The following is a 27,342-nucleotide window of genomic DNA, read 5'->3' on the forward strand; positions in this document are numbered from 1 at the left end:
AACCATATTAATGAATATACTTAGTTCTACAGGCACACTGAAACTCATTGGAACCGTGACAGAATAGGAAGAACCCCTAATCCTTCTAGGCCAAGGATTTGGTTCTGCACTCAAATGCTTTAGCTTGGTAATTGCATCTCTCTTGTAGGGTGTACGTGTAGTTTGTTTTTCATTTTATTTTGTGAAATATGTCCAAAAACAAATAAATGGCCCATCAATATTCAATTAGCGGCAACAAACAAAACACTACCTATTACCTAACATCATCAACTCATTCCGCTGACATAGCATGTGTAGTTACACAAAATCAATTTTTGAACCACACATATTTTGCATTAAGTAAGACCCTATCGAAATGAGACCATACCATAAGAAAATACTTACATCTAAAGCAAAATGTAAGTGTCTAAAGTCCAAATTAAACTCAGATAGTAATTTGTTACCTTATGTCTAAAATTTAGCATTTGCACATGGGAGGGCCGGCATGATTAATGATTTGACAGGATGTATTGGAAGCTTTCGTCACCAATAATTTGAAAAGGATGCCAACATGCCAACATTTTTATCGTTTAATTCGACCTTTTGCTGTTTGGAAAATTCTATTATGCAATACTGCACCTGTTTTGTGTGCAAAAAAATTTAATAAAAAAATTGATCTTAAGATGTCACGAAGACTACAAGATTTTAAAAATTTAGATTTAAATGTTAATGATTATGATCTGCATGATATGCATTATAAACAAATCTGTTGATGTTTTACGGCAAAAACACCATAAAACCAAACATAATGATTATGAGCTTGAGACGATAGCAACAAAATAGTATTAGTACTACCAGTACGTTGATGCGTGAGTCGGCTACGTAATTTGCAATCAAGGACGACAACATCTTGGGAGGGATCGGTGGAAAAAGTCGTACGTCAATTTTATGTAATGTAGTAATGAGGTGATTAGAGCGGTTCTATAACCCACCCTGCACCATGATATTGTACACTGGGAGAGTTATGTCTAAAACAAATTTGCAAGGTATAGAAATTGACCCAAATTCTTACAAACATGACATCTAATCTGGTGTTTGCTTAATTTTTTTGACATTTTGTTAGCTCGCGTCCGACAAAACACATTATATTTTTGATTAGGGTTAATTCCTCTTATAGTATATAAAATATGGCTATTTGGACAATTTGGTACCCGATGTATGAAAACGGACAATTTGGTACCTGAAGTTCATATTTGTAAGCCATTTTGGTACCTCTATCAATTTTGATCATATTTTTAGGGTTATTTTCGTCATTTTAGCCCTAAACTCATAAAATTCACATTTTTCTTCATTTTTTCATATAATTGTCTCTCTTTGGAGATAATTAAATTGATATATCTACTTCACATATATCGAAAATAATTTTTTTTTCTTAATATTTTTATTATATCCTAATTATTTTCTACAAAGGAAATAAATTGCCTTTATGCAATTGTAATTTTTTATTAAAATATATATATATTTAATTAATTATAATTAAAACTAATTTAAATTGATAGCTACATTATGAAAAATTATATACATAAATGATCACATATACTAAGTTGATGAGTTATTAAATTTTTAGTTATAATTTAGAGGCAATTTGGAGGTATTATGAAAAATGAAGTAAAGTAGAGATAAGATGACGGAAATGACCCTGAAAATATGGTTAAAAATTGACATAAGTACCAAAATGGCTTAAATTTGAGAACTTTAGGTACCAAATTGTCCGTTTTTATACATTAGGTACCAAATTGTCCAAGTAGTCAAACGTCATGTACCATAGGAGGAATTTACCCTTTTGATTATTATCCCTAAAGTCAGAGATAGAAATTTCATAAAATTGTTCAAAGGTTGAACTCTATTTTCCCCTTTCCTATTCCTAATATGTCTTTCTTACTAGAGTTGGTAATAATTAGAAGTATCCATCGTTCTCAAAGAAAAAAGAAATTAGAAGTCTGACAAGTCTCCATTCATGTTACTTTCCCCAAACCCTCATTTTGTTGTCTTCATTATTTTAAGCAAACTGGTAGGACCGTAGGACGTTGGGTACATATGTACAATCATCTTATCCTAATTTCCAGTTTTCAGCCGACAAGTTCTGGTAAGAGCCCACTCTCCGAGAGCCTAATTCAAATTTGCTTACGTGTTTATCAATGATAGGTCAGCTAAGAATTAAATCCAGACATCAGTTAAACTCTGAGACGTTAGAAAAAAAAGGGTAAGTTATGGAAGTGGAGGAGGGTAAGTCTGACTTGGACTTTACTCCCTTGATCACAGGGTGTGGGATGCTCGTTTAACCTCTGTATTCATCTCGTTCCTTATTTACCTGGGTGCACTGCGTTTTCAAAAGCTTCATGTCGAACCGGCTTCTATTTCTTTCGTTAAAGGAGATTCGGGAAAAGATGGAATAGGAAGACGTGTTTCCAGAACAAACAAGATACGAGTTGAGAAGGGGGAGTTAGCAAAGTTAGACAAGATTGGAATGGGCATAGGAACATGTATTGATGTACCAGATCGGCTAATGCTCCCAGGTTGATGCGATGTATTCCACCAGTTGACTGAAGATAAGGAAGGGAAGAGCTTTTTTTTTCATTGCAAATTTTTTCCTATAGAGCATCTAGGAACTCCTTAAAGAAAGGAGATAACTCCTTCCTCGGTCCCATCAGAATATCCCTATTGGTACCGACGCGCGATCAGGAATAGCCATGAGCAAGCCCTGATAAGACAACCAATCTGACTCAAATAGACCAAGATTAAATTTCGGGCAAAGAAATACGTATTATAGGCCAGGCAGAAGCCCTGCGTCTCACACTTTGATGAGTGGAACCTCTTGTTGTCCCCTCTAATCCGTCATGTGAAGTCGTCAAATTTGAGACTGGGGTGGGTAGGACTGTAGGAGGACTGTCTGAGGAACCCATTTTTGGGAAATCTCAGAGTGATTTCCGGTCGATCGCCGATTTCTAGTAATGGACAACTGATCCACAAGAACAACACCACACGTGACCAAATTTTTACCTTTGCCACTGACACCAGACGCCGTCTAAAAAAAAGGCTTGGGCTCTCAGAGAGTAGGCGCTTAACAGACGTTGCCTTTCCAGCCTCGGTGGAGAAATTTAAGTTTCTGTACTTACTCCCCGTGAGTTAATAACAACCGGCTTATCTTTGCCGACTTCTCGCTTTTCTCTTTGCTTCCTCTTTTACTCGATCGATCACTTAAGTCACGTTTTAATACTATAATAAGGTGGAAGATATTTGAACTGTTCGGACATTAATCGGTTTGAGCAACCATTCATCAATTAACTAGTTAATTATTGTTAAATGAAATTCTGATAGTCTTCCATTTTATGTTAATTCTATCGAATGAGCAGTTTGAAGTATGTTAATAATGCGTGTATCATACAACTTGTAGCATTTGGTGTCAAACTATTTGCAAATGAATCACAATCGCTCAACTCATGTTTTCTTGGAGGAACTAATCCAGTCAAATAGAGTTAATCGAGTATTTGTATATCTTGTTTTCAACGACATTTTGAAGAACAAATCGAATTCGAGAAGATAAAAAAGTGTCACGCAGATCATCTGCACAAAATAAATAACCAAAATAGAAAAAATCCCAAAACCCCAAAAGTGACGCACAAAGTATCTAAGGTCCCTTCTGTCCTCATCTTCTTCTCCTTCCTTTCCCTCTTCCTCTCCAAGTACTCTTCGTATCTCCTCCTCCCCTCCTCCTCCCTCCTCCGCCCCTTCCTTCCCTTCCTCCCCTCCAACCCCCTCTCCAAAATAATTAAACTGTCCTTCCCGTTTAAATGCATTCCATCCATGTCCTCCACCTGCAAACTCACCTCCCTCACCTGCAACTCCCCTCCCTCCGCCCCAGCCCCGCACGTCACCACCACCCCGCACTGCACGAACTCCGACGCCGTCCCTCTCTCGCCGGTGAGAATAGACGCGAACCGCGCGTGCACCTCACCACTCAGCCAGTGGCGCTGCACAGAAACCGCCGTGTGGCTGGAGAGGTTCATGGCTCGGCGGCCGACGGGGTCGATCAGGATCCAGCTCAGCCGGAGCTCCTCCCCAAGATCACGACAGGTTTCGGCCTCCGGGTAATTCACCGGAGTCGGCACCACGTCCTTGGGTTCCAGCAGGTCAACCCTGAAAGGCGAGCACATGAACCAGCCGGTCTCCGTCTCCGTCTCCATGACCTTGCTGAAGATGAGCTTGTCTCCGTGGTAGATATCGACGGCGGAGATTAATTCACTCGGACGGTTGTGTTGATCACCGGCGGAAGCGGAGAAGGAGGAGTCTATGTTGGCGAGGAGGGGGAAGGAGTCGGAGAAGAAAGAGAAGGCGCCGTCAGGGAAGGAAGAGATGAGCTGGCGGAGACGTGGGGCAGTGGTGGAGGGCCACGTGGAGTGGCAGATATTGGCCCAGAGGCTGTGGTCGGAGGCGAGGGAATGGAGCTGGGAGGAGGTGCATGCTGCGGAGGCGAGAGTGGGGCCGTCGAGGCGGGTGAGGATGTGGGTTTGTATTATATCGGGGTGGACGCCAGAGATAGAAGCGGAGGAGTCATAATCGACGGTGGTCGACGGTGGCTGGTGGGAGGAGCGAGCCATGTGGTTGGGTTCCAAATTAGTTTGGAGAAGGACTCTGAAGTGAGTCGAGGTTCGTATTCTAGGGTTTATATAGGAATGTGAAAATGAAAGGAAGCACGTAGGTCAAGACACGAGCTGGGTTGATTAATTGAGCTTGAGATTTGTAGTTAATAACGAGATTGCCACTCTTCTTGAAGACCATTTCGTGTTTGACTGCTCCGCTATTGCGAAGTTGCGATTACTCATTCTGCACTGGCTTTGACTTGCGAGCAGCACTGGAAATTGTAGAAAGGAAACCCAGCTCAATGCTAACGACCCCAAGAGGCCAATTGACTAGAACCGTGTTGTTTATGGTTAACTCTCTTTGTCCTTGTTCCCTCTTTTATACTACAACACGAGAACGTTTATAGATGATGAATTCTAGCTATGAAAGAAAGTATTAGAGTTCGATGATGAATGAAAGTATGGGACTAAAGTTTTAGCATGAATTATGTAAGCGATGAAGCAAGACATTAGTAGGTAGCAATAACCACACCTATTGGTTTATTGAACCAAAGATTAACTAGAGTTTCGATAATCCATCCGAGTTTCTTTGCATATTGATCTTCTTGATTGCTTGATTTGGGTTGGATTAACTATTTATTATCCGAGCACGGTTGCATAAGTTTTTGTATGCCCGTTAAAACATCCAAAAGATCATTCACTTTTTCCCATTTTAACATGCATGTAGCTTTCTTCGCACCAAAAAGAATTAGAATATTTCTATATATATAAAAAAGAACTGGATGATATATCCTTTTCACTTCACGATGTACATCACGCTACTCAAAATATTTAACTTGGGTAGTGTAAACACAAGAAATTTAATGAAATAAATCATTTTCATTAACTGATTAAATCGACCAAGAACCCGAAAAAATTGCACACGTGGCCTAAAAGTCAATAAAGCCAGTACGGATCCGAATAAAATTTGCGTCAGCACATAAACATATGATCATAATCAAAGCTACTTGATTCCGACTTTAATTGGAAATTAAATGTCATTGACGATCGAAATGGTAATCGGACATTTAATTAAATTAATAAATTTTTTTACGGTTATAATTAAATCAATTATTTGAATCCTGATTATTTAAATTAATCAGAAAATACATATTGATTTAATTATACAACTAAAGAAATATTATTATTTTAGTGTTATTAAAATATTCTATAAATAGAATATTTTTGACACTATAAATACCCCTTTCAACATAAAGAGAGGGAGGATTTTACATTGGAGAAGAAGAGAGCAATATCACTCTCGAGAAATCCCGAAGTCTCCCAAATCCACGAAGAATCATCAAGCGGCCAAATCGCTCGTTCTTCATCAAATCCAAATCCAAATCAAACTCAAATTCTCAAGATCAAATGCACGTCACCCATGAGCCAAGTCATATACAGAGATAGAATCAGAGGAGTTCACAAATATTGTAACCCCGCGCTTGATATTCAATAAATCACATTTTATTTGTACACGTGTCTACATTTTTGTTTGTTTTCAGATTTTCGTTCTACAGGTAGATTTCAGTGGCTCTAATTAGTATTGTAATTTGTAAGTCCAAGCCAATGAGATCATCATCATGACGTAGTTAGTATATTATTAAACACATTAGGCAGTCTCATTAGCCATGTAATACCGACTGGAGTTATTTATACGATATGAAATCCTATGATTGTGATTAATATCATTTTTCTTTTGGATTTTGACTCCAATTAACTAATTAATTAAGAAAAATTATTATATGTACATGATACATTATGTACGTGGCATACCATTTTAATGTTATTGATCAATTGTTTACTGTATTTATTTTTGATTAGTTACCCATATTTAAATAATATCTTTCTTTTTCACCACGTGCATGTTTAACACACCATGAGGTAATATAATTAGCTAAATACATTACATGGCAGTGTCATGTGATGTGCCGGATACACATAATAATTACTCATTAATTAATATCATAAAATGATAAAATTAGCAACACCAACGTCGTAGTCGTATTCCAACTTTAAGTTAATTATTCCTTATCCCTCTTATGAAATTGATAGGTTCACGATGTGACGTACATAATTTTTTAAGCCGCAGATTGTGATTGATATCTACATTTGATCCTGCTCAATATATTTATACAATCAATATATATCTTTCGTATTACCTAACCACCGCTCCAACACCTTGAATCCCCACCACATAAAGGGGAAAAGATTCAATTTGTATTGGAAAGTGACTTCGACGGCTAGAAACCCTAGCATCCTTAACCCTTACTCAGACCGAGAAGGGACTCTCACCCGTGATCAAAGACTTTTGGTTACAGCTGTAGGTTAGGTTAGGTTACAATCTCCAATCTCTATTACTGTTATAATGTTTAAATTTGTTTATAGTTTAACTTGTGCTAAATAGTTACAGTACACGCTTTAGAGAATAGTATATATAATCGAATACTGGCCGGTAGCTGTTACTAATTAAGTTCGACCTTCGATTCGATCATTATCATATCCTCATTATATTAACTGGACGAGTCCTTTTCTGCAGGCACATATGTAGCTCATATTTACAAATATATAGTTTGCTAAAGTGGAATTTTGAATACCCTACTTTTGTTCATATTAGTTCGATCAGGTTTTTCTTCATGGTGATGGAAGGATCACGAATCTATTAATTATTCTTGTGACTAGCTAGTTGCTCAAACAAGTTGTCAGTATTTTTTTTACCATAAAAGAGAACTCTAGAGTTTGTATTATATGTATATATACACTAAAGATCTGCAAGGGCCGGAATTACATTCAAACTCATCGTTATTTTGTTATAATGCTACATATACAAGAGATCATGCAATTAAGTTCAGAGCTCAATGTTACTTCATCTGATCATTTCTTCTTTGAGAAACAAATATGCTATCAAATGTAGCCCTCAGGCCCTAGACACAGATCATGGTATTGTTAATTAGTCATTTTATAAATACTTATGCATAGATATCATGTATAAAGCTGCTTGATGAAATATGTTCAAGGGACGGTCCAATATTTCACATTAACGTTCAGTCTGCCACATTCAGCCATTACTCTTTGTTATTGTACTATATTGCACTGACACCACCTCAATTTTCCATCTCTTCTTCGTGACTATCAGAAGATAACTTGTCCATCTTCGGAGAGACTCGTATAAAACTTCTTAAGAAAACAAGAATTTAACAGGTTTTATTCGACCTGATCCATTAACTAGTCATACTATCATAGGTATTCAACACATTAACAAGCACTTTCATTTTAGTTGATTAATTGTAAATAATTGACGAGTCCGGTTAGGATGTGCCGGCCATCGGAGAGAAAATTCAAGGGTTGGCAGAAAGTGGATCTGCAAAAGTTTAGTTAATTAGTCTGTGAGTATTGATCATAAACAAGACGGCAGTAGTAGGCGCATGCATGATCTTCGAAAAACTATGGCAAATTCTAACGGCAGATTGGCAGTCCATCAAAATGGAAGAACGAAGTTCGTTTCTCTGGCATGCGTCATCTAACCTCAACTCAATGAGCAATTACTTTGGATCGGATAATAACTCAAGGAAAAAGACTTGTTAAACAGCGACAAGCGTGGCCTATGGACCAACTGTACCGATATTGTCTTAACTTAGCCACCTCACAAGTGTTTGGTTTTAATCACAAAAGGTCTCGGTACAATTGGGTATTATCCACCCACTTATAATCTCTATTTTATTTGTCACTTCTTAGATGTGTGATCTTTCCTCTCCAACACGCCCCCTCACGTGCAACCTAATTTTTAGGTCTGCACGTGACAGATTAACATCCCACATACTGGGACGAAATAAACTAAGGTCCAGTAACCAATGATACTCAGTGATCATCTAATCGGAAACCCTCTGATGGCATGATAATGGCACCCATCTTTGGCCCATGACAAAGTGACACCCAACTCAAACCCACGACGATTGGAGTCGCGACTGGAGAGTGACCCGCTCTGATACCATGTTAAACAATGACAGGCGTGGCCTATGGACCAACTGTATCGATATTGTCCTAACTTAGCCACCTCATAGGTGTTGGGTTTTAATCACAAAACACATCGATACAATTGAGTATTATCCACCCACTTATAATCTCTATTTTATTTGTCATTTCTTAGATGTGAGATATTTTCTCTCTAACAAGACTCGATCCTGATCGATCGAGACATTGGGTGATGAGATAGATTGATCAACTTTTAAAATCAAAATTGAAGTATTCTTAGATGTAGTTGGATTCTACTCATACAAAGGTATAGTACGTTGAAGCATCTATTCCAAGTTCCAAAGTTGATAACCAATTATATGTATATGTCGTGAGTTGTGAGTTGTGACGCTAGCTAAGTAATTTGAGATGCCATATATGTTGATATGTAATTTCCAGAACTTCGATCCATCACTTTGACAAGAGTGAAAGTGTTTTGATGGTCATATATATCATATGATAGAGAGAGATGCAGAGATCGAATGTGGCACTTTAGGAAATTAGCTAGTAGATCTAGAGGGGCCAGTAAATAATTAGGACCGTAAGAAATGATGAATCTAGAGACTAGAGTGGCTAGCTAAGTAAACAGTGACATAATACTTTCATAAGAATTCATAACAAATTATTTCAGAGAGAGAGATATATATATAGACACACACTGCAAGAGGTATCCTGCGTTAAAGCACCAAATTCATATGTATGTAGGTATGATCGAGTACATCCAAAGATCTGTACTCAGCACGAAACAAAAGTGAAACTCTTATTTGCTGCTTCTAATTAAGCAAACAATAGCCTACGTACTGGCATGGTCAACTTAGCAGGATTTCAGTATTCGCACCGGCGAGCCAAAAAACCAATCATAATCATGATCAACTCATCAAAGAGCTGGCTAATTATATAAGATCATACACAATCTTCACCAGCCAGTCTTAATTAAATCTGGTATCTCACTTGATAAATTTGATGGATTAGTGTACGATTAAAAATTTAAAACGTGTTCGGCAAGATCAATTAATCAGTGCAGGCAATATCTAAGTTACTATGAACGTGCAGGATTTTCAATTCTATGTTACTATGAAAATGGCCGGAGGCGCGGGATGCATGGACGATGTGCTTAATTAATCAATTATCTTGAGTTAATTGTTTGATGATCAAGCGCGCGCTATATATATTATGCTTGAAATAATCAAAAACATCTATCTAGATTCTCTCATTTAGCAAAAAACTCCGAAGACCCTTCATGAAACTAATTTGATTGGACTGTATAATATTGAACGATTTCAACGGGACACAGCTTCCAAACTGATATTATATATGATGATTATGATCATTTTTAATTATCAATATATACGCCCATACACCTGAATCTATTCTAGTAAACATTTACGATCTTGTATCAAACATCAATCTCACATCTTTGGCTGTCAACAGAAAGTCAAAATACCTGTTTAGTTCTCAAAGCATGTGGCCAGTTGTCAACTGTAACTGCTGCCTATGGCTAGCTTTGAGCATATGGTTCATATACTTCATTCTTTTTGTTGCTTTTGATATATTGTTGGCTTTACATGTAAGTTATATATCTAAATGCATATATTGTTAGCTTTTGATATATGGTTGGATTTATTTAATTAAATTAACGCACATAAGCACCTTAAACAGATATTTGAGTATGTCACATACATGGCGGATCTGTTCAGTGGGCAGCCTTGGCTGCAGCCTATAGAGAAAATCTAAGTAATATGTTTTATTTATACGTACATTAATAGTAATCCTGCAACTCAGTTGCTTATTGCATTCATATTCAACTCGGAGCCTTCATCATGTCCTGGGTTCGATTATGCATTTAATTTTTTTCTATTTTTTTTGTTACCCTCTATTTCCTCGGTTTTCTTTTCTTCCTTTAATTTTTCTTCTCTTTTTACTATTTCTTCTCTCTGTTTCTGAAATTTTCTCCCTTTGTTTTCCTACTTTCTATTAGCATTTACTTACTTCTTATTTTCTTACCTAATTATTTTTGTCCCTCTTAAAAAAATAGGGTTCAAGATAATACACATTTTAATCCCAAAATCAACATTGACAAAAAAAAATCTTATAAGGGAGTGAAATAGTCTAAACTAAATTTAATTCCTTGATCCGCCTATGTTCACATAAGCACCTTAAACAAATATTGTTCATTTTATATTGTTAGCTCATATTTCTTGTAAGTCTTATATTAACGATTGTTAGATAAAAGAGACGCCTGTTATTATTTAAGACGTTTGCTACTAGGATATAAGTAGTTTGGACTATGTAGTACGAGATTTAGGTTATATGTCACTTGCAAAATTTTATTACCATTTCAATAAATGAAACTGATAATGAGGCTGAGTCTCCCAGTTCACGAAAAAGAGTATATCACTACAAAACATCATTGCCCGAAGAAACAATACAATTCATGTTTTGTTCAGTCAAATCAACCTTATTGAACGATATTGATGAAAAAGGAAAAGAAAAGACAAAGACAAAGTTTACCACAAGATATCAATGTATAACAGAGTAGCACCGGATATCAATAGATAGCGAAGTGACACTATTTTTTATTAGCTTTTCAACATGCGTGACGGCATCTCCTCTTTTAGGAAAGGAAATCAACCAGTCTGGTGAGATTAAGAAGAGTAGATAGAAGACGATCAAGCACGCACAAAATTGAATTCCAATTGTACGTATCAAGACGTCGAGTTCAACGAGATGATCAATGTTCTTACTTGATATTTTATCACATGCGACTCTAGTCTGGAAAATTAAAGAACATTGCCTGATGTACGTAGCACACTTCTGGGCCTTTCCTTTGAGACAAATCAAACACACGAACACGTAAATCAATACGGAACGTTACGCATTCAGTCCGATGATGATTCTTCGTTTGATCGGGTCGGTTCGGTGCTACCATGTCCAAGAAATGGGTCTTTTAATCTCAAGTGCTCTTCTATATCAGTTGATCATATATTTATGCACCTATAAGCTTATATCAATTAATGTTCTTTTGTACTCACAATTACTGTTGAAAGCAAAATTCACTAAAGCACAGAATAACAGATGGTTTTACGATGTCGAAAAAGCCAATGTCAGTCAGCTACACCCGCCCAAATCCAAGTCCAAATACAAGCACCTGGTTCCTGGGCCGTCACGCATACCTGTTGGGCCTTAAAATCCCGATAACAGCACCCGCAGCAGCACAGAAAATCCGTTCCCCCGAGATCTCGAGAGCCAGCAATCCTCCCTGTGATGATACGCTTCTCCACGTCTGCGGATAATTCCCTTCTGCCACGTCACAAAACTACCCAGAAAATATTTATTTCCTTCTCCATTCAACCTTTCCTCTCTGCTTGATTTTCACCTTTGAATTTTTCTCCGCTCTCTGGTTCCCCATCTCAAACTCCATGGCCACCAAACTGTACACTCACAATGGTTTCCTGTCGTCCAGGTCTCCCCTCTAATTCTCTCGTTTTGCTTCTCTGAAATTCTTCGCTCTCCTTTCACTTTTTTACTTATTTACTTACTGTGCGTAGGTTACTTCAGCTAGGGTTTCGCTGATGCTATGATTGCTTGTTTTGATTATTGATGATATAATTATTTCCATGTCTTTGGTTTACTGAGGAGCTGGGGGTAGATAAGAAGATAAGAACTCATTATTGACTGTTGGATTCGATTTTGTTTTCAAGTGATTGGAAGATTTTATTTGTTTAGTACTCGTTAGCTTTTGCACTTCATTTTGGTCTAGGCTGGAGAATAATGATGTGAATGCTAGAGTTTTGATTCGGCCTTTCGCGCTTGCTCTTTTTGTAGAATTCCAGCAGGGAATGTGTTCTTCATTTTATTATTGTTTTTCGGTGATTAATGAATATTACTCGGTTATCCTGATGCAATTTCGAGAATTTATTAGAGAATCTGTGTGGATGTTAAGTGCATTCTTGCATATTAGAACCCTAGATATAATAGCAGCTAACCACTAAGGTATGACAAAAGGTGGCAGATTTTGTGCTGAAAAAAGATTTGTCGCTCTTAAGAGTTATTTTGTGCGAGTTTTTTTTTTGTTTGTTAATTGTTTTTGCGTGGTGGTTGCAGCTCTTTGAATCCATGGTATTCACGTAAGCCGGCTAGAGTACATTATTCCTGCAATAAGGAGTTCTACTGGGGTCATACAAGAAAGAGATGCCTAATACGATTTGCTTTGTTAGAGCATACTGATTCTTATAGTCTTAAACTCCAGGCGGTGGGATATAAGAACTGTTATCTGACCTTTCAAAGAGGTAGAAGGTTGGGGAACCTCTTTCCCCGTGCTTCTGCTGATGATGGTGTTACCGTGAATGGGAGTCCTCAGGCAAGTACCAGTAGGGATGTTGAGGAGATGAAGGTCAAGCTTAATCAGTCACTTCATGGTGAAGATTCTAATGATGGACTTGTCCAATTCTTACATGAAGCAGCGAGGGTGTTTGAGTTAGCAATAAAGGAACAAGGTTCCTTCTCAAAGTTGTCTTGGTTTTCAACTGCTTGGCTTAATGCAGACAATGCATGGGTTAAAACACTGTCTTATCAGGTATTGCTGTGAACTCTGAAATGCCTCTATACATGCTGCAGCATATCTAAACTGTCTTCTGATTCACTGCATCCTGTTATATCTCTAAGATGGAAAAGGGTACTATTTGGTTACTTTTCAGGAAAAACTTTTCAATTTTAACTTTAGTGATATACATTATGCATGAGTGTAATGTTCCTTCTAACTTACTTTTTGCCAATCTTGTGGTGTGCGTTACTCCATCATCTGTCCCAGGATATGTTTCCATTAGTATGACTGCTGTACACTTGTAATTCTCTTGTTAAAACTGGTTAAATAGTTTTAATGTTTTTGGTAAGTTTGTTGGCCTGAGTTTAGTACTTGAATTTTAGTCGGTTGTAGACAATCATTTCATCTTTTAATAAGGAATATACTAAACCCTGTAAAATTAATGATAAGTAAATTATGTCTATTTATATAACTGTCTATCTGAAAGTCATGAAATTTTCAGGCTTCAGTATATTCCTTATTGCAAGCTGCAAGTGAGATAGCATCCCGAGGGAATGGTAGAGACAGAGACATAAATATTTTTGTCCAAAAAAGGTATTACCATCTTTAGTTGTAAATTCTTCTCTTGATACTTATGTGCTTGCATCGATATCAGTATTTCGAACGTTTTCATATCACTGTATTATTTCAGTCTTTAAACTCCTACTTCTCTTGTTTGCTATCACTGATTAGAAAGTAATATGTAGAGGATGAAGTTTTGCAATCCCATCTTAAGTTTGATTGATTTTCTGTGGTGCCTCCCATCTTAAGTTTGATTGATTTTCTGTCGTGCCTCCTTTACTGGAGATTTAGTGCTCTTTAGTTTCAGATATTTTAGCTCCTACCTCCTGCACTGGGCAATTTAATTCTTTCATGCTATTACTTACTAGCCTTGATCCATTTTGGCCCACCGCCTCTAACATTTCCCTTCGTTCTTTTCTTCAATCCTTCCCCTCATTAAATTTTCTTCACTTGTAAGATTTGATCTGAACTATGAAGAAACCAACAGAGTTAATTCAGTAGGGATCATAAATTACTCATTATTGACAGATCTTTTGGCTATATTTAAATTTGCATTTTAACCTGTCGGTCTTCCTATTTATTGGATGAGTACCTGTGTTCCTTTGATCACTTCCAGTTGGAAATAACATACTTTGAACTCTTGTACAGTCATTTAATTGGGCCATAGTCTTTCCGAATGTTGATATCAGCAACCTGGTCTTTTATAACATAGTGTCAGCAACCTCATCTGCTAATGGAACCAACTTTTTTTTTAATCCACAAAACTATAGTTTAGATGAACATTGTGTCAATCAATAGGATAAGTTGATCATGGAATATATGCACTCCGTCATGTATTTTTTTTTTTGATGAAAAAATCAACATGGTTGCTTATTGTACTATCCCATGCATTGCCTTTTCTTCAGCCTATAGGTTTGATTGTGTTTAACTAATGGGTTTTGCAGTTTATTACGACAATCCTCGTCGCTTGAGACGTTAATCCGGGATCAATTATCAGCTAAGCAACCAGAAGCATATGAGTGGTTTTGTTCTGAGCAAGTGCCATTGGTTGTAACATCCTTTGTTAATTATTTTGAAAGGGACCCACGTTTTGCTGCTGCAACTAATGTGTATGTGATCATATATATCATTTGTTCTGAAATCATGCTTTACAATTTTGACACATCTGATGGTTATGCATAACCAGAGCTACTTGTACTTTGCCTTCAGATCCGAGAAGGGATTCCTTGTAGGATCCAACAATGCCAGTGACATCTCATTCCTCATGCTTGCACTAACTTGCAATGCTGCAATTACAAAACTTGGACAAGCAAAAGTTTCTTGCCCTCAGTTCTTTTCGACAATCCCAGAGATTACAGGCAGATTGATGGATATGCTGGTTGATTTTATTCCCATACGCCAGGCTTATCATTCCATAAAGGATATTGGTCTGCGCAGAGAGTTCCTTGTTCATTTTGGTCCTCGAGCTGCAGCTTGTAGAATGAAAACTGATGGAGGTTCAGAAGAAGTTGTTTTCTGGGTGAATCTTGCGCAGCGGCAGTTACAGCGAGCTATAGATAGAGAGAGAATATGGTCAAGATTAACAACAGAAGAAAGTATTGAGGTTAGTGCTTAAGGCTTCTGAATGAGTAACTATATATAGGCTTGTTCCAGAGGTGGATTACTGTTATGAGAGTTAAAAAGTTAAACATTTTTCAAGCTAATATATTATATATGTGAGAATTATCAATGGTTGGTCCAACATCAGTAGAACATTATACAAGTGACAAGCTGTAATGATATGGTTTTTATCATATGCAATTAAAGTGAGAACAGTAGTCCACCAGTCTTGTAATATCGAAGAGACTAACACACACTTTTTTATTCTTTCTTGGGATGTATGCTGTTTCCAGTTCTCTAATATGTTGATGCTGTTCTGAATTGTGTAGGTATTGGAGAGGGATTTGGCTATATTTGGATTCTTTATTGCATTGGGTAGAAGTACTCAATCCTTTCTATCAGCAAATGGATTTGATGTTTTAGATGATCCACTTGAAGGCTATGTTAGGTACTTTTTTGACAGATGATGTTTAAGTTCTGATATTGCATTTCAAAGTATGGATGTAGTCAATTCAGTCTTTTTTTTCTTTTTCTTTTTCTTTTTCTTTTTCTTTTTCTTTTCTGCAGGTTCCTCATTGGGGGGAGCGTCTTATACTATCCTCAGCTGTCATCAATAAGTTCTTATCAATTGTATGTAGAGGTCAGCATTTTCTTCCAATACCATCATTTGGATAGGTTTGATTGTATGATCATGATATTAAAAGATACTTCTATTCCACAGGTAGTCTGTGAAGAGCTGGATTGGCTTCAGTTCTATCCTGGTTACTCTAATACACCTAAACAGTCGCATGGGCATAAAAGTAAACGGGAAGGACCTCCCAATGCTGAAGCAATTCCCCAAGTTTTAGGTGTTTGCTCTCATTGGATGCAGAGTTTTATCAAATATAGTAAATGGCTGGAGAGCCCTTCTAACGTTAAGGCAGCTAGATTCCTATCAAGAGGGTATGTGAGCTCATTGTACATGGTGATTGAACTACAAGCAGCTTCATTTATGGTTTTAAACAACTGTTTTATTTTTTCTTTGTTGTTTAGGCACACAAAATTGTTGGATTGTATGGAAGAACAGGGTATGTTAAGGTAAGTAAATGTTGCTCTATGTTGCTCTATGTTGCACATTATGTATTGCAGACTTGCAGTATCTCTTCTCATTCCATTAGGACCATACCTTTCTACCCTCCTTCCCCTAGCAAGTGTTGTATTAGTTTTAAATTTCATTGTTTTGATCACAACTTTCACTATTTCTGCTTATTAGTTGGAAATTGCACTTTCCAAAATGTGATGCAGGAATGAAACGTTGGAAAGCTATACCAATAAAGCTTTTGCAAAGACTGGACCTAGTCCATCGATTGAGAAAGAATTGGATTCCTTTGACAAGGTTGGCTGCTTCTCTTTTATGTTATGCTATTCAAAGATACACTAAATTTAATTTACTGAATTTATATAGGCCATAATTTTTCCGTAAATTTTATTGAGTTGATCATGCCTAGAAGGTCACAACTCACAATGTTTTTTCACAATCCTGGTTGTGTTGTCACTTTGATAGTCATCTTGCTAGTCACAACTCACATGGCTTTTTTCTGGTCACCTTGCTATCCCACTAACGACAGTTACGTTACAATAGTCAAAAGCATGGAAAGGCACCTGTGATGCACTGATTTATTATTGATATATACCTCATTTACATGAGTCTATTCTGTTTATTGAACATATATAAAGCTCCTGATAATAAAGTGATTTGATGTTTAATGTCAGGCCTTGGAGAGTGTTGACGGTGCTTTAGTAAGGTTAGAACAGTTGCTTCAGGATTTGCATGTCTCAAATTCGAACTCAGGAAAAGAGCATATAAAAGCTGCTTGTTCTGACCTCGAGAAAATAAGGAAACTTAAAAAGGAGGCTGAGTTTCTGGAGGCATCATTCAGAGCTAAAGCAGCTTCCCTTCGGCAGGTATCTTTTCAAATTCTATTGAATTAGGCTGAATAATGTGTGCCTGCAAACTTGCAGACCACTGATATCCTTCTTTTGATTATAGTTGGTAGTTAGTGAAATTGCAGTTTTCAGTTATTCAGCTTTGCTATATATAATTTGATTCCAGAATTTGCTTATACTTTGTTGGTCATCATTCAGGAGGATGAGGACATCAATTCTCCTTCTGGTGGCAACCAGAAACAGTTCTTTACAGGAAAAAAGAGGAAGAGTGCTGCTAATGCCACAGAACGGTCAAACAGGTAAAGATCCTTATAAGTTTTAGAGTTTTTTTCACCAACAGTCCCTCAACTCTGGTGTACCTACCAATGTGATACCTCAACTCTTAATCGTACCAATGTGATACCCAGACTCTAGTATTGCTATCATTGAAGTACTTCCGTTAGTTTTTTTTAACTTTTCCGTTATCTTGGTGACGTGACAGTTACGTGAGGCCCACAAAGAGGGTTAAAAGACAAAATTAATCTCATCTGAGAGGAGCAATGTTTTTCCCGGCCTTTACCTTGAGAAAGACACCCAACAATTCCAATTTTGGCGCCAATTTTCCCTCCCTACTCCTTAATTTGTGTCTCTTATCTAAACTAAAGAACTACCGCCAACCAGTCGACCACAATCTGATAAAACCTAGATCAATCTCATTTTCTATTTTTACCCTAGCACTTGTTAAACTAACAGAATAAATATAAAAATTTATATGGAACATCTCATTTCCACAATCTCATAAGAATATAAAAACACATAACTTAACGAAATTCAAATACATGTTTAAGTACCATTAGTTGCCACATTTTATGTTGATCTGCCATGATTTTTGCTTGTAAGAACTTTTAAGTACCATTAGTACAATGCTTTATCTGCTGGTATTATTCCCTCTGGCTTAACGAAATTCAACTACATGTACCATTAGTTCTTACAAGTAAAAATCATGGCAGATCAACATAAAAGGTGGCAACTAATGGTACTTAAACATGTATTTGAATTTCGTTAAGTTATGTGTTTTTATTCTTATGAGATTGTGGAAATGAGATGTTCCATATAAATTTCTATATTTATTCTTTTAGTTTAACAAGTGCTAGGGTAAAAATAGAAAATGAGATTGATCTAGGTTTTATCAGATTGTGGTCGACTGGTTGGCGGTAGTTCTTTAGTTTAGATAAGAGACACAAATTAAGGAGTAGGGAGGGAAAATTGGCGTCAAAATTGGAATTGTTGGGTGTCTTTCTCAAGGTAAAGGCCGGGAAAAACATTGCTCCTCTCAGATGAGGTTAATTTTGTCTTTTAACCCTCTTTGTGGGCCTCACGTAACTGCCACGTCACCAAGATAACGGAAAAGTTAAAAAAAACTAACGGAAGTACTTCAATGATAGCAATACTAGAGTCTGGGTATCACATTGGTACGATTAAGAGTTGAGGTATCACATTGGTAGGTACACCAGAATTGAGGGACTGTTGGTGAAAAAAACTCTAAGTTTTACATTATTTCCATTATGACCGAATATATTATATTTTTTGTTCTTTAAAACAAGTTCTTTGGTTTATCAATAAATTGATCTGATTTTAAAATATTGTTTATAGATCTGCAAGTAGCTATAGTGGATTGTGGAGCTCCTTCATGGCCCCTCCAACCAGAAAGCCTAATGCTGAGTTGACTGTGAGTGAATCTATATGCCCCATTTCCATTATGAACTTTGACTCTGCCTTCATTTTCTTTACTCATATTATATATCTGTTTGCCAAATGCATTAGCTTTTACTTGAATTTCTGGTATCCAAAAAAGTGTTCTGCTCATTCCAACTTATAATACAACAAATAATAGGCATTTGACCAATTAGCCATTAGCTATTATGCTATTAGCTTATGTTATGTCATCCACTCTACGCGAATATGGATAGAAAAGCTCCCTCTCTCTTTCGTTCGCTTTTCCTCAGCTATACAACATACCACACAGAAGAGAGTATGAGAACATATACATGGCTTTTAGCGGCGCTTGTTTGTCTTAAGTATTAAAATTGTTGCCTGTTGTCCCTTGATGTTGCCTGACGTGTTTCAGGAAGTGCATTATGTATTGTGGTTGTAATTTGGGAATCTTTAACTTCTGAAATAAAGTTGTTGAAATTGTTTTTCGTGTGCAGGAAAATGAAATTAATGATCAGATTGCTTCAAATATTGATGTTGAAGAATTGGAATCAAATAAAATCCAGCGTTTTGAACTTCTAAGGAATGAGCTTATAGAACTAGAAAAACGGGTACAAAGGAGCGCTAACCAATCAGATAATGAGGAGGTATAATTAGAACTGTGTGCACAACTTGGTTTTATGTACCTTAAAATAAGAAATTGGCTTGTATAGATTCTAAGCTTTTGGGAACTGTCATCCAATCTCTTGAGCGTTTTTCTGTTCTCATGTGATTGTGCATTGTTGTAAACAGGATGTAAAGCCTGCTGATGATAGTTCTAGGTACCGCAATGATCCTGGAGCTACGCAACTAGTCAAGGTTCAGAACAAAGAGAATATCATTGAAAGGTCATTGGACAAGTTAAAAGAAACCAGTACGGTATGAATTTCTTGGCCACCTTATTAAATTGGCAATATCAATTATCACACTTCGTCATATAAGCTTGGGGTTATAAATTATGGGACAGACCTCATCTTTCCTTTCTATTCCCTATATCATTATCCTTCATAATAACTGATGTAGTGTTAGCTTTCTTGTTTATTACTGATTTAGTTTCTGGAATACTTTGATTGGAAAATCAATCAAATCAAGGGCCATTGTTCTTGTCTTTTAATTCTCCCATAAAGAATAAAACAGTGTTATAAAATTGTATTTGAATGCGATCAGACCAAATTAAATTTAAATTTGGATTAAAATGATGTGTCGGAGCCGCCGCCATAATTTGTAGTTCATTATGAGCAGGATGTGTGGCAAGGAACCCAATTGTTGGGTATTGATGTTGGTGCTGCTACGGGCTTGCTTAGAAGGGTCTTGATTGGTGATGAACTTACTGAAAAGGAGAAAAACGTTCTGCGCAGAACTATGACTGACGTGGCATCAGTTGTTCCCATTGGTGTCTTAATGCTTCTACCTGTGAGATTTCTTCCTTCTATCAATTTTATCATGTATTAACATGTTGTAGGGAGGTTTATGAAAACCATACTACCTTGTTGTGGAATATTGCTAGTGAATGACTTCTCTAGAACTGTATATGTTCTGGTGAAATAGGTCTGAGGCTAGGTAGCCTAGCTCTAATCACAGTGCGAAATGTAAATGAAAAAGTTTTTTGTAGCTTGAAAAAAAAAATCTTAAAGGGATCATTTTGCTAATTTTGAACTCTTTCAAAAATCATAAGCTAAAGTTATTCAATTAGATACTTTAATCTATATTAACGTTCTACAAATCCAGACGAGGTAGTTCTCTTGCCTCTTGACCTGTTGGAACTTAACACTTAGATTTATTTGTTTTCCACAGGTCACTGCTGTTGGACATGCGGCAATGTTAGCTGCTATTCAGAGATATGTACCATCTTTGGTAAGTATCTTGGGATCCCAAGAGTCTTACTCCCATCTCTTCAGAACAAGTCACACTTTAGTTTGTTAGGGACCAACAAATTTTTTTTTTCCTACAGATACCGTCAACATATGGATCAGAAAGGTTGGATCTCTTAAGGAAGATTCAGAAAATGAAAATGGAAAGCAGTGAAGACAATTCGAATGAAAGTGTGGAGGAAATAACCTGAGTAAAGACAATGCTAATTATGTACAGTTGACTCAATATAAATTTTCAATTTCTGGTACGTCATCTTCTGTTTTACTTGGTTCTGAATCCTTTTGCCTGTAGATTTCCATAAATGAGTTCATTCCATGTGTCAGGTACTCCAGGTAGGCACCAATGGCTGCAGTCTTGTGGAGCATCTGGTGGAGTCCCTGGTTCACGATACTTTGAAGGGTGACCATCACACCTGAACTCTGTTAGATAAGTGATGTTTAAGAACTGGACCTTCCAGTTTTCATATCCCATCTGTTTGATTGTTTCAGATATGTATAGATTATTCATTGGGTCAGGTTCAAGATGTTTGTGGTTTCTTTCTGGCTCCGTAAAGGTGTCACACAGCCCGCCTTCATTCCATGTGCCATTTCTGCAATTTGGCATGCTAAAGCATCTTAGGTTCATTCATTATCATTTCCTTTAGGCCAAACTACAGTGGTAGATTTTTGTTCTGGTATTGGAATGTAAATGAAACGTCTTCCTCTCATAATATATAGTCAAAAAGCAATTTTTTTACTTGCCTGTAATGTACTGGGGAGTAGCTGCGGAAGAAAACGTGAGTCCTTTGAGGGTCTAAATTCTTTAGTACCCAAGTCTTCCAGGTTTGCAACGACCTCCTGAAAGCTTCCATCACATCCATTGCCAAGTTCACTTTACCAGCTTCCTCAAAGTAGCAACCTCTGAAACACAGATAGCTAGTGGTGAACATTCCTTCTCATTTTTGACTGGCCAACAGAAAAACCAGAAATGACCAAGTTTCGTTTTGGAGGTCTGTTGTGTTGCCAGATTTTAGATGTGGAGGAATGATAAATATAACATGCCAGCATGAGAGCATTCGTTTTTCAATGTGCAATTAGAGAAGGAACGGTCGTACATCCTTACTGTTTTGTCCTCGTTCCACCAGTGCCCTGCACTGAAAATTAGAACGTCTGCTCCAACCCAGTGTTTGGAGAACCAGTGGAATTGGTCGACCTTGATTGTAATCCTGACTTGGCTTGATGCATTTTTAGGTGGATGTCCTACGGGGACGAGGAAGGGTGCCCTGTAATATTCAACTGTGAGGTTGTAGTCCTGGAATCGCATGGAGAGAAAACCTTTGTGTTTTGTGATGGGGCTTCCATTTACTTCATAGATTCTAGACTTATTAGCTACTGCTTCTGCAAGCATGCACAGCAAAGATTCCCACTGGTTCCTTGCGATCGAGTCACCGGCAAACACTATTCGTCCATTCCGGCTTCTCTCCAAGAAGTCACTTGCATTAAACCTGCGCAAAAAAGCCATTAGGTGAATGCCCTGAACTCAAATGGTTACTGATGAAGTGTTCTAGATCAATGTGAGCGCCATAACATTAAGTGATTAAGCTCTACTTAGCTTTGGCCGCATGACATTTTACTTTATTTTCATGTAAAGGTGCTACAAATACAAACGTTTGGAGCACAACCAACAAAAGAAATAAGTTGTCATGGGTGTTCCATGCATATGACCTATATATATATATATATATATATATATATATATATAGATGGTAAGTAGATGCATGTGTTACTTTCTCTTTTAAGAGAAATAGCTACCGATTCCTGAGTTGTGAGCTTTAACCCTAATCTGTAACTGTACGAAGATCGTAAACAAGCATGCATGGAGCCTCCACGGCCGTGTAGGAACAATATTCTGAATACTCCAATACAAACTCACCTCAAAAGAGCACATCCCGCCGGTTGCCATCGCCATTGACGATAATTTTGGTCTTTCCTACCACTCTGGCTGCACCGGAAGCCGGGATCGAGAAACGGGCAACTCTCACTGTACAACTGAAGTGGATGGTTCTCGTCTCGGACCCATCTTCCATAGGAATAGTCACAACTTACCGAGGACGATGATGATTTCTGAACCTCTGGTAGGATTTGGGAGTACAAGGAACCCAAACGAGATATGGACTGCGAGTCAAATGGGGTGAAAAGATTGAGAATGGCGATGGAACAGACCAAAACACCGAAGAAAGAGAGAGCATAACGAAGGTCTCTTCTGGTAAACAAGGAAAATGGGAAAGCTTGGGGGTTCTGAGACTGATCGGAATGTTGAAGATCCATCAGAAGATCATGGAGAAAACCTTATTCTTTTGAACAAGTCATGTGGAAGGACATAGAGATTTGTGGCCTTTTGATTTAATATACTACTAGGAGAAAAAAAATACTTATAGGCCGCTGACCTTTTCCATTCAAAATATTTGAAATTTGTAGATTGATATGATGATATCCTTCAGGGTTTTTCTATTCCATGCTAACAGCAGGTTTGACACGTTTCTGCTTTTCTTAAAATTTCTTAACGTGCAGAGCATGTTAGGAGCATTTGCACTCTTAAATTACGTTGATCGATGTTGAACTATGGAAGCAGAGTTTTTTATTAATCGAACGCGAAACTAAATTAAATTATATTTCAGCAAGTAAAATTAAGATAACACGAAGTTGATAATAAGAGCTATCTCTTTTGATTAAACAAACATACTATTTTTAAGAACACTAGCTAACAACTAGCAATTCTTAGGTAAAACTAGCTAACAAAGCCAAGATTCACAAATTTTTTCATGGGCATGAAGCACAAAATTAATACAATACAATTGATGTAAAAGACATGATAAATGTTTCACAACCACACCATTGTAAGACTCCGCAACGATTCAAGCTTACAATAAATCGGCAGAGGAAGTGTTTTTCCCCTCTGCCTTCTTTTATGCAAGATCAATAGCATCCGGGAATTCCTCCATCAGCCTTTCATCCCTAGGAATTTAGGTCCAAGCCCAATAGAGGCCAAGACCATTCAGCACCAACTACAACATCAACACTATTTATCTCACTTCTCCGCCGTTATGGGACAAACTAGAGGCCTCCACAACACCAAATCGGGCCGTTCCAGATCTTGTCATCGCCGCCAACAACCACCAAGGGAGCAACCGCTCCTAGATCTCCACAATTCAACCATCGATGCTACCAACCATTGTAAACCGCACCAATTGGCTGCGCCACACTGCCACCAACGATCCAACTTACAAACATCATAAACCAAAAACGCCGTCCCTAGGACAGGAGCAGGAAACCAATAACCAGGCAACGTCACCGATTCAAATATCCTAATTCATACTACTGCCGTCAACCTCCCATACGGCACCAAGAATACCAAACTGAACCGGCAACATCTCCCTATGAGGGGCACCTTCACTGATAGGGTGAAAAGAAAGGTTCTTCCCCAACCTCAAGTCTCTCACGGAACCACCAAATAAATCGTCAATAAACACCATATCCGAACCCGGATCAAGAAAATCATTGTTGTCAAATACACCAAAGCCGAGAACAATGGAAGAGAGGATAAGCATCACACATCATGCTATTTTCTCTAAGGAATGGAGCATATTTGGTCAGTCTCTGAACCTAGTCGACAGCCAGAGGGAGAGAGTGATAGAGAGAACATTTTTTATTTTGCAACTATGGAAGCAGAGTTGATAACGTGCTAATTGGGGATTTAATATCATCTCGATCCATTAGCTAGTTGCCATCAACCTCTCAATTAACCTTTATTTGTTCAATATCTCCTCTTATAAATTCTGATTTCATACCATATGAAATATCACAACAATCATTCTAAATATATATATATATATATATATATATATACACACACGAAGGTTTTCAGGTGCGGAGGTCCGTACCTTAAACTAAGGTACAAATTTTCATTTTTATCAACCTTTCGGTCGATTTTTCACATCTCTACCGTCCAATCCTTAGGTAATATCGTATAGATCACCTCTGTAAAATTTCAACAAATTTGGTAATCATTAAGGTATCTAATTAAGTTAAACTAGTGAACGGATTAAATATGCCGAATTTGAACCATTCATGTGTATAATAGAAAAACACAGTTTTGAGTGACTTAACAATTACCAAATTAGCTGAAACTTTGCAGAGGTGATCTATACGTTATTACCTAAAGACTGGACGGTGGAGATGTAAGAACTTGATCGGAAAGTTGGAAAACAATGAAAATCCGTACCTTAAGCTAAAATACGGACATCCGCACCTAAAAAACCCTGTATATATATATATATATATATATATATATATATATATATATATATCAAGCATACCAGTTCTCGTTTAAGTTTTGATAGAGAAGACGCATCATTTAATTCAAGAGGAGACTATTGGCAAGCATACTACACAACACACCCTACTTTTTTTTTGGAAAATGGGCAAACTGGAAATGGCCTAAACTGGCTGAAACCTACACTACTATGCAGGAGAAAGCCTAAGGTACAATCGATCTCATCACTATCAGAATAAAATACTTAGGGGAGGAAATTATTTTTCCGCCTAAGAACACAGGCGTCACAAAAGAACTTAAGTGACGACAGTTTCCTCGCCTTAGAATCGTCGCTTTAGGTGGGTTGTGTAACGTCTTAGACAAGGAAACTATATCAAATTCGTCTCCTAAGTAGTCAGTTAGCCGACGAAAACTCTTTCGTCCTTTTTATATCTACTTGACGAATAAGTTTGTCGTCTAAGATCTATTATGACGAGCAGTTGTACACTTAGGTGACAAATATTATAGTCATTTTGAATTTAAGTTGACGAAATTGTTCGTGATATAAAATTTTAAAAGACTATTTTTCAGACAACGGAATTTTGCACTTCGTGAGGTAAGCTCGTTTACTTGGGCGACAAAACAAGTCATTTCATCGCCTTTGTGGAATTTATTTGTAGAAAAAAAAGATAAATTTATTATATAAATAAAGAGGAAAAAAATTACTTAATATTAATTTGTTCATGCAAAGTAATAAGTTAACAAGTTTTACCTTACATACATGTACATATACAAAAGGAAGGCCAGTGTTCACATTTGATTACAATGTATGAAATGAAACAAATAGTTGATGTTGTATCCCATATTTGGATAATTTCATCCAAGCTTCTAGATGCAAGCAACTGTCCATCAGTACTAAATGCTAAATTGGAAACATAATCCTTATGGCATGTAGAGTAACTCCCAACAAGTTAGAATGAAGAAAAGTGGACAAAACGTTTTTACATATAAATATTCCACAACTGTTGGAGCTAGATTTTAAGGTGAAATTGGGTTCAGAAAGCACTACATCAGACATATGTAGTATTGTAGACACCAAAGTTGATTTCCTGACATGCTCATACCTTGGAGCTCAGAAGCCCAATCTCCTTGTCCAATCTTCCAAAGAAACTCTCTGTCATCTCCACCCCTATTGCAACTAGCACTGGATATGTCGGACTGCAGACAACTGTATAAAGTTCACATGTTCAAAGAAAATGAAGAAAGATATTACACTTGATATACTTAAATAGGTAATCAAAGACATGACATAGCTAAAATTAAGCTGGAAAGCATTAAATGTAAGTTAAAAGATATGTTGCTTTCCAATTATATGCTGCAAGAAATATGATTGAGAAATGGAACGACACTAAAAGTCTAGAACCTAAATACAAAAAAAAAACAACTGGGGAGAATAGAACAAGATACTCCATTCTAAGGTATCATGCACATCATTTCAATATTAATAGAGTAACAAATAATGTTCCCACTTTCTTTGTGGAGTTCTCGTGTGAATGGTTGTATAGATAGAATAAAGTAAGATATGAGTAGGATGCGGGGATCCTTATGCAATTCGACTTCCTTTGAATATGAGGATACATTTTTTCACTTATTTCTGAAGATTTAAAGGTAGTTGCTACTTAAGGTTGATCTTTTATCATAAAAATCAAATATATTCGTATTATAATTGGGATACAAGGAATTATAGGGATTTTACAGTATCTGGTTGTTTAGATATCCTTAATATTTCTCCACTTTTCCCAATAGAGTGCTTGTTAGCTGTGAGGTATATATACTTGTATAATTCATAAGAAAATATTTTCTTTCTTTTGACTAATTGTTTCTCGCTTCCCAAATCTAAGGAAATAAGACCTTAACATGGGCAGACCACACCTTGGCTTTTTTGCAGTAACTATTTAAAAATCCATACTCTGTTTATAAAAAGTTTCCAATTGAAATTAACAGTTTGATCTAGCTATTATAAAGTTACAATCATTTTCTTCTTCCAAGCGCACTCACTGAGTTACTTACGGAAAGTTTAATTATTAGACTGTGCACTGACCATAGTCAACGCATTTACTTTAGAAAGTTCATTTCTATTGCACTGACCAAAGT

At 37.0% G+C, this 27,342-nt stretch overlaps 3 protein-coding genes across 4 annotated transcripts; 1 reads left to right on the top strand and 2 right to left on the bottom strand.

The window, feature by feature from the left end:
* Positions 1-3,510: 3,510 nt before the first annotated feature.
* LOC126799565 (probable F-box protein At2g36090) lies at positions 3,511-4,977 on the bottom strand. Its single transcript, XM_050526793.1, has one exon. The coding sequence runs from the start codon at positions 4,635-4,637 to the stop codon at positions 3,600-3,602; it is 1,038 nt and encodes a 345-aa protein (XP_050382750.1). The 5' UTR covers positions 4,638-4,977; the 3' UTR covers positions 3,511-3,599.
* A 7,000-nt stretch (positions 4,978-11,977) lies between these two features.
* LOC126798767 (uncharacterized) lies at positions 11,978-21,606 on the top strand. Of its 2 annotated transcripts, none has more exons than XM_050525818.1 (20): positions 11,978-12,129; positions 12,771-13,242; positions 13,712-13,803; positions 14,715-14,879; positions 14,980-15,373; positions 15,699-15,817; positions 15,937-16,009; positions 16,091-16,311; positions 16,402-16,446; positions 16,654-16,744; positions 17,122-17,313; positions 17,494-17,594; positions 18,928-19,003; positions 19,485-19,634; positions 19,780-19,905; positions 20,269-20,439; positions 20,821-20,880; positions 20,978-21,142; positions 21,222-21,297; positions 21,387-21,606. In XM_050525818.1, the coding sequence occupies exons 1-18, from the start codon at positions 12,086-12,088 to the stop codon at positions 21,086-21,088; spliced, it is 2,703 nt and encodes a 900-aa protein (XP_050381775.1). In that variant the 5' UTR covers positions 11,978-12,085; the 3' UTR covers positions 21,089-21,142; positions 21,222-21,297; positions 21,387-21,606. The 2 variants fall into 2 exon arrangements, with proteins under 2 accessions (XP_050381775.1, XP_050381776.1); XM_050525819.1 differs by having other exon boundaries at positions 18,937-19,003.
* LOC126798768 (protein trichome birefringence-like 8) lies at positions 21,160-23,256 on the bottom strand. The gene is made up of 4 exons (XM_050525820.1): positions 22,810-23,256; positions 21,992-22,381; positions 21,639-21,797; positions 21,160-21,487 (listed from the first exon to the last, which is right to left on the bottom strand). The coding sequence occupies exons 1-4, from the start codon at positions 23,202-23,204 to the stop codon at positions 21,160-21,162; spliced, it is 1,272 nt and encodes a 423-aa protein (XP_050381777.1). The 5' UTR covers positions 23,205-23,256.
* Positions 23,257-27,342: the final 4,086 nt, after the last annotated feature.

The sequence above is a fragment of the Argentina anserina genome, chromosome 6 (assembly GCF_933775445.1).
Source record: "Argentina anserina chromosome 6, drPotAnse1.1, whole genome shotgun sequence".
In the NCBI taxonomy this organism is placed as follows: Eukaryota; Viridiplantae; Streptophyta; class Magnoliopsida; order Rosales; family Rosaceae; genus Argentina; species Argentina anserina.

Excerpts from the sequence above, each read along its gene's own strand:
- LOC126798767 (XM_050525818.1), top strand. The coding sequence starts at position 12,086 with ATGGCCACCAAACTGTACACTCACAATGGTTTCCTGTCGTCCAG. Across the intron at positions 15,818-15,936 it reads CCACTTGAAGGCTATGTTAG|GTTCCTCATTGGGGGGAGCG; the intron begins GTACTTTTTTGA and ends TCTTTTCTGCAG. Across the intron at positions 20,440-20,820 it reads GTGTCTTAATGCTTCTACCT|GTCACTGCTGTTGGACATGC; the intron begins GTGAGATTTCTT and ends TGTTTTCCACAG.
- LOC126798768 (XM_050525820.1), bottom strand. The coding sequence starts at position 23,204 with ATGGATCTTCAACATTCCGATCAGTCTCAGAACCCCCAAGCTTTCCCA. Across the intron at positions 22,382-22,809 it reads GCGGGATGTGCTCTTTTGAG|GTTTAATGCAAGTGACTTCT; the intron begins GTGAGTTTGTAT and ends TTTTTTGCGCAG. Across the intron at positions 21,798-21,991 it reads GAGGACAAAACAGTAAGGAT|AGGTTGCTACTTTGAGGAAG; the intron begins GTACGACCGTTC and ends TCTGTGTTTCAG.
- LOC126799565 (XM_050526793.1), bottom strand. The coding sequence starts at position 4,637 with ATGGCTCGCTCCTCCCACCAGCCACCGTCGACCACCGTCGATTATGAC.